Raw genomic sequence first — 15,557 nt, 5'->3', positions numbered from 1 at the left:
GCCATATTCAAGGACGCGCTTTCCTGCTTTGCAACACGTTTTTAACAATCCACTAACGGAACAAAAGCATTGACTTTTGGTAGTTTATAAAAAGAGCTATCAATTACAGATTTATTTGAACGCAGCTGCTACATTAGGATAATGTGGACGCACGAAAATCTGCAACATATGACATGTATTTACACTTAAAGCATAATAAAGTTACGATTTAAAAAATCTGGCATATAAATCACAGCAACCCCTCTGTGTGTTTACCCAGACACCCTGTACACGCCGGAGTGATGACACACACACACACACACAAAGCACGCAAACTCGCAGAGAAACCTGTGCAGCTCGCTTCTCTCGGACAGCCCTCTGATTGGTCTCCTCCGCCATAGGAGGCGTGACACGCGGAGGTGGGCGTTTCACAAAACCAAACTCCACTCAGCTCAACCTCTCATTCACTACGGATTTGTCGAGTAATCTCAGTCTCCCTTCACTTATTTTTTTTATTCCTTTGCGAATATACAGAAATCTCTCTCAGATCTGCTGCGTGCGTTAAGTTTTTTAATTAACAGGTTCACGGATAAGCTTCCTTCGGCAAACTTTTAGGTTTTCTTTTTTTTGTGCACAACCTACCTGAGTTGTGTTCCGTCTCTGCACGCCTTCACTCCTCTCCACCATGGATTTGGTTTGGATTGTGGGCTTCGTTGGGAGCGTCTGCGCCTGGTTTGCTTCAGCGGAGCGGCACAGTGTCTACTGGAACAGCACAAACCCAAAGTAAATATGGTTTCCATTTACGCTAATTTAGCGCACTCTTGTTTCTTAATCGGTTCAACAAACTGATTTACTTTTGGCGTCAAACACACTTTTAACCGCATTTGCAGTGTTGGCAAAGCCGTTATCTTATATTCAGATGCACGCTGAATAGTTGCAGCTCATGTATATTCAGCGAGATGCCTGTGATGAGCGCCTGATAGAATCGACTGTCTGTTGTTGTCATGATAATGCGGGACAGTTAGGAGTATCTTCCCTCTTCGCCTCTTTCTGAGCTCTAACCTGTTATCGTGGTGTTGTTTACCTGTAATTCTTTGTTTAAGCTGTCCAGATTTAATCCGTTTCGCAATCTGTGTAGCCTACCTGCACAGCAGCATCAGTTACACCAGGTTATGCCATCTGTTTATCTTTCTGGGCTGATATTGAGGCAGTTAAATAGTTCACGCTTAGTAGGGAAGAGAGCTGCTTTAAATGTAAATGCGGGGGGAGTAGAGGAAACAGCGGGTTTCTGAGGTTTAGGACATTAAATCTTTGAATACTGCTTGTTTTATCTTGCCTGCATGTCAGCATGCGGATACAGTGTTTTTGTATGTGCGTGTGCGTGCAGCAAACATGTCAGTAAACTTCTCTTATGTCTGTATTCATGAGTTGCACTTCTACCCGGGTTTGGATACAATTTTTCCCTGGCAAGGGTTGTATTTTTCTTTTTCCCTGTTGATTTTTACAGGCTTGACTCACTGCAGAATGTGTTGAAAGATCTGTTGCAATATCCTCCCCATCTGACACCGAGTCCTAACCTCTGAGTAGAGTGGGAGGTTGCCATATCTCCTAAATCAAGAGATATCACTTGGGTTCTTACGTGGCTGTCAGAGAGACATAGGGGTGTTCATATTTCAGGTGGTAAGACGAGTAATAATGGTGTATGACAGTGACAGAGGAGGTAACTTGAGGCCTGCCCAGTAGGTCACGCTGTGGGAGAGAGATGGATTGCTCAGGGAGGAGAAATTGGAGCTCAAATTGTCGGGGTTAGGGGCCATTTGGAGTAAGTGGGGGTCAATTAGAATTATGGTTGATGATGGCTGGGGTGACATGGCTCGGGGTACGTAGAGGGTTAGGTTTTCACTCCACAGATGAACCTCTACGTGCACCCCTACACAAACACACACACAAGATAGGGCAAGCACAAACAGGTACTCCTGGCAGGCAATCCCTCAATCACAAACCAGCATGTTCAGTCGCACCAAGTGACGCCGTCTGAATCAATCAGGGCTGGGCTTACACACTTTCCCTCTGGTGGGCAAACACATATTGTATATTCAAGCGTTCTTCCACACAAGCTTACATTCAACCACTTTCTCCCTCCTCATTTCCCCTGTGGTTAAAACAGCAGTTGCTGTTCTCAGAAAGTCCGTTATTACAACGACAAAGCCTTTCACAGGAAATCAGAATGAAGTCCCAGATGGAAAGGCGTTCTGCTGTGTCCCTGCTGTGGAATGACAGTGATCATTCCCATATATATACTGATAATCCGTCTTTTTGCACTTGCTTTTTTTTTTCCAGATGACTGTGCTAAATCTCTCCCTTTAGCTACTCTTAATCCTGTTTTCACAGAAAAAGCACGAGAGTTTTTATTTGGTGCTTTTCATCATTCACCGCAATCTCCCCTCCCCTTTGACCTGTTACTTGATAGCGTGTTTTCTTTTTGTTGGTCTGGGTTAATTGTTCCATCCAATTGGTCAGAGAGCCATCGTTAATCAAATTGATCTGAGATTGATCACTTTAGTCCATGTGGTATATACTCATTTCCTTTTTTTCCCATGTGGGTGTGTTAAGGGATTTAGCAATAGACACATACACACACACATACTCGCACACATACTCACACAGTTTCCCTTCCTAACATGCTTGTGTGCACAGCTTGGGGCCTGCTGACTTCCAAGACTTCCAAGGTCATATCTGCCTGTACCTAAGGACTACTTTTTATGTTTCAGCACAACAAAATCTCCTACTGTGTGTGTTTGTGTTCGTGACCTTTTTGCTTGCTGGCATATTTGCGACCTTTGTTTCTGATTAGCAACAGTTTAATCACCAGCCAGGTTTGACTGCCAGAAAGAGGCTCACCAGCGTTCAGCTTTGGTCCCGGCATGCCAGTGTGTGTTTTTTATAAAGGGAGTGTCTGTACATAAGCTTACTCACATACACAGCATCGCCAGATTCAAGTGACTCACTCGCTCTCATACACATTAACCCAGTCACACACACACACACGCACTACACATTTGGGATTGATGTTGACATCGGCCCAGGAGCCCTCTGGACTCTACAACTTCGATGTGAGGCAATAATCTGCTCTTTCAGTGCTTCTTACTTCCTTTTCCCTGTTGACAGAGCATGAGAGGACCACCACCTCCACCACCCCCACCTCCTCCTCTGCTTTGTACCTGTCTCTCCCTCTCTCTGGCACCTCCCTCCCCCTCTTCTTGGCCAGGTTCCCTCTGCAGCCTGGTTCTGTGGGCTCTGTGAATCTGTTAACCGTTTCATGGCACGCTCACACACACACGTTTGATCTCAAAAAAGTCTTTTAACTAATCTCTTATAATTCTGAAGTGATTTTCAGAACAGCTGTTTGATATTGGGTTAGCTGGGTTTCCAAGTAGTTTCAGCTCACCGTTCCTTCGTTAAACTGAGCTTGCTTCCTGCTGGCTCACGCGAAAGTTATTTAAGGTATGTTTCACCCGCATGGAGCATTTTCTCGGTTTTTATCCGGTCAATGTGGCTTTTTTGTGATGCTCCCCATACAAATTGGGGCTTGCTCTTCACGGTGGGCCACAGAAAGAGAATAGTAACTGGTGTGACTGATCGAGGGTCAGAGTTCGCTATGTGATGAAGTGGCACGGCCTCTATCAATCTGTCAGTCATTCTGTCACGTCGGTGGTCCCTGAATACTGGCTGCCACTCAGGCCAGCCCCTCTTCACACAGCCGTGGCTCTGCCTCTGGGAAACTCTCTTTCTTCCCTCTCCTGTCTTTTCGGTCCCCTTCACTCCTTCACCAGCTTTTATCTCAACTTTACAAGCTGTCCCTTTTCAGTCTATTATTTCCTCACCTCCAGCTCTGGTTCTCAGAGAAGGGGAGAAGGAGGGAAGCATGGTAAGAGGTGTGGAATTTTTTTTTTTATTATTATTATCGTTCTTGGCACCCACAGCGAGCCGTCACAAGGCACTTTGCCCTTTCCTTCAGGGAAAAAGACCCCCCCCCCCCCTCACACATACACACACTTTGCACTCTACCTTTAAAGCTTCGTTCTTCTACTTCCTTAAGAAAGGCCACTCCAGTCTTCCCAGCAAAACTGTTTTCGCTCTCCTTTCGGCCTTTTAACGTGCCCCTCTTGAACGTCTTGCTAAACAGTGGAAATGGTGGAGCCTGTCTCAAGTTATTAAAGGAGAGAAATGAGAAGGAGAAAACACAGAAGTGTATGTGTAGGAGTAAGTAAAAGTGTCTGTGTGGGTGCATCCATGTTTGAGAGATGAAACATAAGACTGGCTAGTCCACTGGCGTGATTTGGTGGGGGCAATAGATATGAGATGTTTGCAGTTTCCAATTTAAATGAATTTTATTCTTTTTTTTTTTTTCTTTTCTCATATACATCCAGAACACTTCACTTTTCAAATCCTAATCCAGCTCTAACCCCCTGGAATACCCTTCCCCTCCCCCTTCCCTTTAGTTGGTCTCCATATTTCTCTCAAAGTGTCTGTCCCCCTCCCCCCTCACCACTCTTAATCTGGCTTTGTAATCTGTCTGGTGCATTCAATCTGGAAAAAAAATGCTGCATCGTCAGGCAGATGGTAATAACCTCTTTTGGGTTCAGTGACCACTCAAGTGTGTTGATGATTCCCATCTTTACAGTCTGCAATCATAATAAAATTTTACCTCAGTGATCACATTGATAAGGTTCTTCTTTGCCTTCCAGCTCACTTGTTCTTGCAGAGTCAGAACAGGAGGGCTTGTTTTATTGACTGAGCTGGATAGTAAATCGGGCCAAAGGTTTTTACTTCCCGCAGGCGTGATGTTGGTGTTACTAAAGTCTGCACGCTGTCTGCTGTGTGTCTCCTGCGAAGTGTTGCGCTTCCTGGTTACGTTTTTCCCGGGAAAACAGCGTATCCTGTCTGCACAATAAACAATACATTTCTCACACACCAGCACACGCAAGGGTTTAAAGGTCTGGATACAGGAGCTGATTGAATTTCCCAGGCTCACATTAGAATGAACACATTTAGAGTAAATAGCTGAGCAGGTATTAATTGTTTAATTAGGGTTTGTGTTCCAACTTTCAAGCCAAAAGGATGATTTGGGATCTGCCTCCTGTCCCCGCCCCGCTGTCAAATCGCTGCATGTCTCTATTTGGGATTCTCCTCTGATCAGTTTCACCTCGTTTGACCTCGGCCAGTGTTTCTGCCCTCTGCCCGTCCTCATGCTTCTTTCTTATCTACACACCAGACTTCCCCTGCACCTTCCCGCTATGCTGCTCCAATCTGCTCTGCTTTACAAGTGTTCAGTCCCACACATAAAACCAAGGAGGAAGAAAAGCTCCATTAGTACACAGATTTATGATTATGTTGCAATTACAATTGCGAACAGACCTCACACTCTCTTTATTAGATGTGTCTGAGCCAGAGATTATGTGTGCGTGCGTGCGTGTGTCCTTTAGACTTGTTTGTCAATTCCTGGTGGCATTCAGTGCACGATGTGTTTGATTGAGGAAGAATTGGCCAGCAAGAGTCGGATATTATCTCTGAAATGAACCATTGTGGTTGTTTTTGTTGTGTAAATATCAGCTATTGTGTAACTTTTTTGTTTTTCCTTCTTTTTTGAGTCTGTTTGTTAAAGGTCTAGATGTAGTGTTTAAACTTGTCTGCACAGCAACTATCACCACCCCTGCAGGTCAGCTGTATTACCATAATTTCTACTTGACGTCATAAGCAAGAGCTACCATTTAGTTAAAGGGTTTTTTTGCCTGTACTCACATATTCTTAATTCTCACTGGAATTCCTTAAGTTACAATCTGAGATTGTTTTTACAGGAGGAAAAAAAACATTAAACATGAAAGTTTTATTTCATTGAAAAAAATCAATCTTGCAAAATCGATTTTCTTATACAGATATTTGCCTGCTGAGGAATGTGATGTCAGAGATGACCTTTCTGCTTTGGCCCTTATAAGATACAAATGGCTCAGGGGACAGTATAAGGCAGCTGGAAAGAGCATATGTATTCATCTAACCCTCCTTAGTGCAGTGGAGTCGGCCAATTATTTCTCTGCTGAACTTAAAGCTTTGTCTCTTCGCTGGGTGGCAAAAGGAGCTCAGCTAGGTCAGCAAAGTACGCCGGCAGAATGACCAATGAACCGGGCGGACAAAGGTTGAATGACAAGACCAGAGAAAGCTGATTGAGATGGATGGTGAAAAGTCACACGGTGCAAAGAATGAAGGCTGGAATATTATGTTAACGGGGTTGGATCATATTTGTTTCTATGATGACCCCTGCATACCCACATCACATTGTGCTTGGCTATGCAAACGGTGGGTCAGAGAGCTGCATAGTTGGAATACCACCAGAAAAGGCTGCGATTGGTGCAGCAGGTCTGAGTGGGGGGAGTGACAGAGTTGACACTAGGATCTGGTTTGCTTATTGAGTGTTGAGAGACAGACAGGGAGTGGGAAGGGTCGGCTGACGTTGATGGATGAATGAGTAGGTAGATGGATGAAACAAGAAGAATCCGAGCAATAACATTAAACAGTCCCGCTTAACTCAGCTAAGTTTGGATCTGGAAAAAGCTTCACCTGACATGGAGTCATGTGGTTTTGAGGGATTTATCTTGGAAAAAAGTACTCCCTTGTGTCCAGTGTCTTTCAGCATTCTGATACCACCTCTTGGTTCCCATTTTTGCACGGACACATTTGCACACACCCACACACACATATAGCTATACATAGACAATGTGTCTTTTTTGAACTCCAAATCTTCAGTGAAAAGCCATAATACCCCTGCTCTATGTGAGAACAATAGATGTGGGAGGGAGGGGGGGGGGGAAGCTCCACCCTGCCTGTCTCACCCCTTACTCTGTCCCCAGCCGTCATTCCCTGCTTTGGGCCTCGCTGTCCAGTCTAAGCCCCTGTATTAAGTAGGGTCTGGTGCTGATGAATGGACCTCAGTTCAGCCACTGCTCCACCCAATAATCCAGGCTTGGGCGAGCCAATTAGGTGGTCCCCACATTCCGGTTCAGTCATCCGTTACGGAAAATAATCTTGTTTATGTGGTTAGGGTGACTGTATGAAGCTCTGAGAGACAGTGGGTTAAGAAGACAGGAACTCTTTTTGGAAGCTGTAGTGAGATCTGTGTAGTTTGTTCTACAATGACCTTTATGGACTTTAGAATAGATTTGAATGAATCTTTACAGAGATTAATTCCCATTATCCGTCTGTAGAATTTAAAATGCTTAAAGACCCTTCTTGCTGACTGTCCATGTAGAAAATTCTCCGGTGCTGACTTGGCAAGTGTCCGACCTTTGATCCGCGCCGCAGCTTCTTCGCCTCAGAGCTCTGACATTCCACAGGGTGAGAGAGCGCAGAGATGAGAGGGTGATGGATGGATGAAAGAAGGGGATAGAGGTAGACAAGAAAGCAAAATGCAGGCCAGAGAGATTAAAGAAGAGATTAGACTCCTGAAGTTTCCTGAAAAGGCTCCAATAAATTAGGAATTCCTTCTCAGAAGAGGAGGTAGAGTGGTAAGGAGCAACCTGTGACCACTTGGCATTCCCTCGCTATCATCTCTGTTCATTATTAGCATTTATTATCCACCTTATCGCCACTGAAACACACTCCCAGATTCCCCAGAGCACCAGAACAGCAACACACACACGCACACCTACTCAGACATAAACAATCCTTGACTTGAATGTATCAGGCTGAGACAGACACTTGCACACAATCCTTGTTGCATATCTGCCATAGCTCCACAGATCATCCGTAAGTAGAGAGTATTACTCTGCTACTCCATGCTGAGTTTACTGAGGCTTCGGGTGTCACTGGCATTAAAAGGCATCCTGGGAAAAAACAATGGGAATAAACCAAAACAGCCTTATTGACTCAGAGAGGGAGACAATCTGGAGGAGGGAAATAACAAGGGACACACACTGGGGAAGGCTGAAAGTGAGAGGATTTTGTTTGCTAAAGTGAAGGTGGCATGGTTTGACTTTGTTGTTAAACTGTGTGACACAGGGGCCAAAGCTCTCTTTGAAGTGCGTTACCGCAATCAGTTAATTAAGCTGATGATGTGGAACGTTTCAGTGCTGAGGCGTTGGGGGGTGAACAAAAGGCAGCAGGATAATTAAAACTATTTGCCATTAATAAAAGGCACTAGCCAACATCCCCTGGTGCGTTTTCAGTGGTGGTTCTCCCTCCTAAGTGAAGCACTCCATCAGTGCGGGCACACTGTGAATAGAAACACTGTATGAAACGGTGGCATTGATAGAGCAACAGTAGCACTCACATAGAAACATTTACTGGGTGAGACTTCAAAAGCCATTCCCAATTCAAGCCCTTTGACCCACCCCCTTCGCCCACGTCTATTCATCCCCCCGCACTCTCAACCCTGCAGGGGCTGGGAAGTGGGGAGAGGGAGGACATAATTACCCCCTTCTAGGGCGACTTTAATACCCTTTTTTTGTGTTTTAATTGCACCCCCTTCAACCTCCTTTCTAATGAACACATTGGGACCATACTACAACCTGTTTGTAATCAGGACTAGAGGTCAGGGAGGGACTGGCTATAGGGAGTTTGTTAGTGTGCGCGCGTGTGTGTGCTCAGGGTGTGCAGTGGGCTGATAACTCTGTCAGGCAAAAGCAGAGAACAACGGTGTTTGTTCAATAGTGTTATCGATTCGGCTGGAATTGAAAGCGGCATGGGGAAAAAACACTTTAACAGCAATCTGGTAAACAGAGCATGGCAGGCAAGCTGCAGATAAGCACTAAGCTGCCTGCTCCGTAGCAAAATTATAATTATTCCTCTCCCCACCGAAAGTTGGCTGGAACTTGTTGGCAAGATGGAAGTTTCATTGGTCCGCTAAAAAAGATGCTTGGTTTCTAATGGGCCCATGTTTCTGGCTTATCTGGCCATCAGTATTGATGGCATGCAGTCAGGCAGAGAGAGGCAAAGGGATGGGGGAAGGGAGCCAGAGGGGTAGTAGGAGTCAGGGCCCACAGTTTGGAGCCACTGTGTCTATCCTTTTACCAAGGGGGTACCAGGGAGACCCCTGGCAACAAACAACAACACCAGCTAACGAGCGACTGGAGCCAGGGCCTGTGCACTTTGATCGTTAGTCACACATATGGACCTTGTCACACAAACACAAACTCCCCAAATGCTACTTGTTACATTTAAGGAGTGGGTGGAGGTGGAGGTGGTGGGTTGATAAAAGCCAGAATTCCCAAAGAAAAGCCTGCTTTAGGAAAGAAATGCCATCACTGGTGTCAGTTCAACACCCCACGGGCTTTTGGGAGCTCATAACTCCTTGAGATCTGTAGATGTGATTAAACAGCAGTCAGTTAGCTATCTCTCTTTAGGGTTAGTGTCGAAAGGCTGTCAAACTATGCGTATATTCGTTGCAAAAGCAACAAAACTCTATATTACACACACATTCGCCCTGTGTGTTGTAAAAATATTTAAGTCTGTCAAATTTCATCTACTCTCAGGGAACCCCTGGCGATCCAGAACAGTAGGAGACGGTAAAGTGATAGGCATCGAGCTCAGTACCATGGGAGGAGATGTGTGTCTGCCTGTGTGGGTTCAGTGGGTGTAAATAGTAGGTAGCTACAGCTTTAGGTTGTTGATAGATGGGAATTACTGTGAAGTGAGTGTGATTTTGTGTGCGTGCGTGCGTGTGTGTGTGTGTGTGTTGCTTGTGGTCAGCTACTGCTTCAGGCTGGTGATAGATGGCTTTGGCTGAGAAGAGAGTATTAGCTGTGAGCCGCCCCTGGAGCTCTCACTGAGTCAAGAGGATGGGGACAAAGCTGAAATACCTTCAGTGACAATTCCCTGGAGACAACCTCATAATATCTCTGATGGTATCCCCCTGAGGGTGAAGGACTCATGGACAGTTGAGATAAGGCCAAATGAAACTGCACCAAAGTATTCTAAATTGTTCTTTAAGTAGTCTAAGCTTTCTGCAATAATCAGTGTTTATGTGCGCACATGTGAAGCAGACTAAAATGATGCTTTTTGTGTAAGTGCTTTTTTGAGCCGGCTCTAAGAGGAGATGGGAAGTTTAGTTTACTTAAGGACCATGGTAAAAAGGGTGGAGAGGGTGGAAGAGTGAAGGGAGGGTTGAAGGGGGAGGCAGACAGTCTGACTGTCTCTATCTGTATTTGTAATGAGAGGGAGTGTGGTGGAAGACAGTTACAGACTGTCACCAGACTCATGTTGTATCTGTGCCTATCTATCTGACCCTAATGAGTGGGTTAAGACATACAACCCTGTTCTCAAAAAAAGCTGGGACGTGGTGTAAAATGTAAGCAAGAAGAGACGACAACGATTTGTAAATCACCTGCATTTATTTAGAAAATGAATCAAGACAACATATCGGATGTTGAAACTTGGAGCATTTATTGTTTTGTTTTTTTGAATTTGATGCCAACAACTCGCCTCAAACAAATTGTGGCAGGTGGGTCTTTACTGCTACCGCTGTCACATATCATCTATGAGGTGTTGTAAGAGTTTTAGAGCTGAGGGATATCTGTGTTTTTGTACTGTTCTCAAATTCAGCTGCTCAACAATTTGGGGCCTCCTTTGCCATTTTAATTAATTTATTTATTTTCCAAATGCGGTGACCAGGCCAAACTGCAATCTAGCCAGTTTACCCCTCCTCAGCCCCCTAATTTTTTTTACTACTGAGCTATGTTGCTGGAATATGTACACAATGTGGTTTTTCTTGCTGAAATCAGCTAGAGCTTTCATGAAAAGGAACATGGGAGCACATGTTTCTGTAAAAGCTCTGTTTATTGTTCAGCCATGATGGCGCTTTGCTAGATGTTTAGGTTACCCCTGCTGTGTGCACTAAGACACCATCAGACCATCACAGATGCTGACTTTTGAAGTGTGTTCTGAAACAAGTGAGGAGATGCACCAGCCATAATTTCTTAAATCATTAAGATTGGTTCAGAAATTCCACTTTGCCTTAGTCCGCCTTATCCTGTGGCAGATGCCATTTCCTTTTGTTACCCCAGTTATAGTTTGTCTATCCTTAAGCTTTTTTTTTTTTAGATTGAGTTGTATGTGACCTTTATTTATATTCTTGTCTCTATAGCTCGCAAACTCAGGTGTGTTTCCACTTTTTCTGTCATTATGCATTCTGCTGCTCTACCTGTGTGTTTGTTTGTGTGTGCATGTAGCCTGCAGATGTCAATACTCATCTCCTGTGTTGACGGGCTAACTGACTACTAATGTTTCTCGGTAAACATCATTCAACTCCAGGGAGACACGGGATCAATGTGCACTCGGTGCTAACTCTCAGCACAGCAGCATCAGCTACACTGGCCTCCCGTTCATCCATATTTATGGGCGTGTCCTCTGCAGATCACTTTTTCCCCTTATCGCGTTTTCCTTCTTCATTCCACCCGAACACGCATATACATCCTCTCATACAAACATTCTTTCTTTCTTTTGCTCTCTATCTCCCATTCCTAGACCCCACAGTCTTTCCTCTGATTTCCCTGTTGAATACCGGCGTGTAGCCGATCAATATATAATCAGAGGTTTTGAGGCTTATATTTATTACTGCTCCGATGCTATAAGCACGGTTATCAGTCTCCTGCCACTTGCGTAACCTGCCTCCTCTACCTCATCCCGACAGGTTTCAGCGGGTCGACTATGCTGTGGAGGTGAAGCTTAATGACTACCTGGACATCGTCTGCCCCCATTACCCGCAGGGTGAGGTGCCATCGATGGATGCTGAGCGATACGTGCTCTACATGGTGGAGCGGGAGGACTACGACAACTGCAAGCCGCAGTCGTATGACCAGATGCGCTGGGAGTGCAGTCATCCATTTGCCCCTCACGCACCTGAGAAGTTCTCTGAAAAATTCCAGCGTTTTACTCCTTTCACCCTGGGAAAGGAGTTTCGCCAAGGAGAGAGCTACTACTATATCTGTAAGTGTCACGGATCCTGTCCTAGTTCCTAGTTAAACTTATTTTCTAATAACACAGGGAGCATGCAGCCAAGATAAATGTGCTTGGAACTACATGCCAAATTGACAGCGTTTTCCTGTTCAACATATTAGCTTTTGGATGTTTTGCATGACACAAAGTCAGTCATAGAAATGTGGTACTTATGTAATGATGACTAGATGCTAGACACTAATGCTAAGCGATCCTTAAAGTTATCCTAATTCATGCTAAAATAAACATGGACATCTTTTTGAGACATTTCACTTGGAAAAAAATCTTTTAATCTTAAGGTCATTGCAGCTCGTTGCCTGGAAATGATAAAAAAAAAACTTCATGTCAATCCATCTAATTATCCCTGATTCACAGAAATCTTGCTTTTGCAACAAAGTGTGACCTGGGTGGCGTTTGCATGTTTGTGTACCAGGTGTGATAAGCTGCAGCTCAGTGGCCAGCTCTTTGAAAACTGGGGCGCTGGCTCACTTTGCCAAGTTTTATGCAATACTAGCCTTGCTGTAAACTGACCACAAAGCACAGGCAATGTTGTCACCCTGGCCATGGTTGTAATTAGATAAACGGCAGGACAAGACACAGTCTGCCTGATCACAGATGGCTTCCCAGGGCTTTGTACCATTGTTTTTCTGTTGCCAAGGGTTTGTGTGTCAGTGTTTGTATGCGCGCGTGCATTAAGGTGGATTAAGGGGCCAAGAGAGGATAAGTGTATTAGTAAGGATGTTAACGCCTGTTTTGTTTCTTCTTCCCTGCAGCCAAACCTTTGCACCACCATGGCCAAGAGTGCCTGAGGCTGAGGGTGGACGTCATAGCTGCAGATGGTAAGTTTTTGACCACCCTCTTGGATGAAAGGAAAGCAGTACAGTCACCTCTAACAGTCGTGTTTTAGGCTATTGCAAGACAGAATGATTGATGGCCTTTTTTTTCCAGGCTCTCAAGAGGCCAGAGTGGCTAAAGGGGGTACAGGTGGGACTGCAGTTGGAGCCGGTGGCGGGGTTCACAACCCATCCAACAGGCTGCCTGCAGGTATGTAGCCCAACCCCGTGTCCTATCTAATTATCCCTGACCCTAAAACAATCGAGGTACATTTGGGGTTTATGTAAATTTATGGTACTAATGTGTTTTCTTTGTCTCCTGTCCTCAAGCAGATGACCCGGTGGTTATCCTGCCAGATGTTCAGAAGAGTGTACGGACAAACTCTGCAGCGGCAGCTACATCCCTCTCAATCCTCTCAGTGCTAGTCCCATTTTCGTTACTGTTTTTGTTGCACTGAGAATACATAAAAAGGATTTCTGTTGGCAGACTTTTTTGGGTTTTTTTTTTTTTTTTGGGGGGGGGGGGGGGGGGGGATTTTTTGTTTTTTTTCAGACACTACAATGAAGATAGTCCGTGGGGTTGAAAACCACTGACTTAAAAAAAAAAAACATGCCCAGTGCTGGCCGCAGGGAGAGACTTTTGAAGCTTGCAGAGTACAGATGGACTCGCTTGCACAACATGTGCTGAGCAACTTTGAGCGTTTGAGACAAGTACTTGTGCTTTGTCTTATTATTTTTTTGTCCAAAAGATGACAGTATTTTTCTGGAAAGACAAAGCTCTCCTTGATTTGTGCTATTTGGGGCTCCCCCATCAAATCAACCACTCTGGAGGACTTCCCTGCAAGAGAGAAGAAAGAAGTTGAAGAGGAACCTGAAGTGGCTGAAGGACAATCAGGAGCTACGACACCAAGTTAACCAACTTTGAATTTTATACTGACATGGGGGACAGGGAGTCAGCATTTAAAGAAAAAAAGAAAGGAAGAAAAAAAGTAATCTCAAGCCTTTTGAGCCAAAGATCAGTCATCTCTCCAACTTGTACACTATTCCACCCTGAGTACTGTGTACTATTTGTTGTATTGTTATTGTAACGGTATTGCGTGACCTTGCTGTCCCAGGTGATTACGTTCTCTTAATGTAGCATTAACAGACACAAAAGTTGTTCTCATGACCACCATTCCTTCGCAGACCATGTGCTTATATACTGTAGCACTAATACTGCACGTCAACATACACTCCATTTAAAACAGTGCTTAATCCAAACACACACACACACACAATCATCAGACGCTCTGTAACACATGGAAACACTACGTTGAATCATGTTACATGTACATTCTGTGAAGATAATTTATAACATTTGCAGCTGAGACGTTTTACTGTATATACCATGTGCTCACAAAATGAAATGTTTACTGTTGCCGATGGGGAGGGCCCCCGGTGGAGGTAGTATTTGTGTGAAAGGCAATATGTGCGCGTTTAATTGAGAACAGGAGAATGTGTGTAAGCTGTGCAGCGTTTGATTGAAAGCGTGTTGAGACAAATGTTGTTGGTTTTTTTCTGCCAAAAGAAACACTGAGATGTTGTGTGAACCGCAGAGAGGCTGGACTTCTCTGTTTGTTGGATCTCGCCTCGCAATGGTTAAAACTGTCTGACACAAGGAGCTGGTATTAAATCTTTCTTTTTTAGCGCAGGACTCACCCCTGTGTGTCATGGTGCTTTCCACCCCGACTGGAAAACAAGCAAACACAAAGTGGGGCAATCAGCTATTTAGTTTTAGTTTAGAGCAATTTTTAAAAAAAAAAGTTATAGTCACCAGTTCACAACAGACGAGACACAGCATCAAACCCAGTTGCCAAGCACATCTTCACCTGACAGGCTGGCTTGATTCAACAAAGCACAACAGTGTATGACTACCATTGAAGTCAGTCTTTTTTTATCTGAATTCTTGTTACCTAATTTTGTACATGTGTAAGTAAGAGAAATGTATAATATGTGTACATATAAATATATTATAGATTCTATAAAAAGCCTGTTTGATAAATATGATAAATGTGAAAACTTTTCATGTGAAAATAAAAAAAAAAGATGTTTTTGAGAAAACCAGAATGACTTTCTTGTGATTATTTTTAACCGCGGCAGTATTTAAGCAGTGTTGGCCCCACCCCTTTAAAGCTTTAATAACTAATGGATGCATTAGCATAGGATTTTGTTTTTTGTGGTTAAGTGTGAGGCTTTTCCAGAGCATTGGTATAGTTTGGAGTAAAGTGGCTCTGCAGCTAATTGGCAGACATGCATTCTTTTTCAAATGCCAGCAGGGGGCGACTCTTCTGGTTTTCCAGTTGTACAGAAGTCTATGAAAATGTGACCCTTGGTTCCATTGGTCCGAATAGAACATGACGTCTATGGTTTTAATAATGTCCATCAGACTCAGAAAGTAAGATTATCAGGGCTCTGTTTTCTTGAAGTGTCAGGTTCCTCCACAGGTTTTCTGGGGACTGGCGAGATCGCTCCATGAGCTTAATGTGCATCTTCGGTAGCCATTAGTATTAATTGCCTTGGTATATTTTGGGTAATTCTTTTGCTGGAAAACCAGTCCCAAAGCATAATGCTTCTACCTCTGTGCTTGATTGTTGGGGTGGTGTTCTTTGGATCATACTCAACATTTTTCTTCCTCCAAACACATCAGGTCAAATTGATGGTAGACGAGTTCAATTTTGGTTTCATCTGACTGCCACACTTTCTTCCAAGCCTTCTTTGATT

General features: G+C 44.2%; 1 protein-coding gene across 2 annotated transcripts; it reads left to right on the top strand.

Moving 5' to 3' along the window:
• Positions 1 to 454: 454 nt before the first annotated feature.
• On the top strand, positions 455 to 13,318 carry efna1a (ephrin-A1a). 2 transcript variants are annotated; one of them, XM_006787995.2, is made up of 5 exons: positions 455 to 762; positions 11,660 to 11,955; positions 12,738 to 12,803; positions 12,913 to 13,008; positions 13,131 to 13,318. In XM_006787995.2, the coding sequence occupies exons 1-5, from the start codon at positions 665 to 667 to the stop codon at positions 13,253 to 13,255; spliced, it is 681 nt and encodes a 226-aa protein (XP_006788058.1). In that variant the 5' UTR covers positions 455 to 664; the 3' UTR covers positions 13,256 to 13,318. The 2 variants fall into 2 exon arrangements, with proteins under 2 accessions (XP_006788058.1, XP_006788057.1); XM_006787994.2 differs by having other exon boundaries at positions 13,128 to 13,318.
• The last annotated feature ends 2,239 nt before the right edge of the window (positions 13,319 to 15,557 follow it).

The sequence above is a fragment of the Neolamprologus brichardi genome, chromosome 22, assembly GCF_056152115.1.
Source record: "Neolamprologus brichardi isolate AB-2024 chromosome 22, ASM5615211v1, whole genome shotgun sequence".
Taxonomy (NCBI): domain Eukaryota; kingdom Metazoa; phylum Chordata; class Actinopteri; order Cichliformes; family Cichlidae; genus Neolamprologus; species Neolamprologus brichardi.
This window is presented reverse-complemented; position numbering and strand designations above follow the sequence as displayed.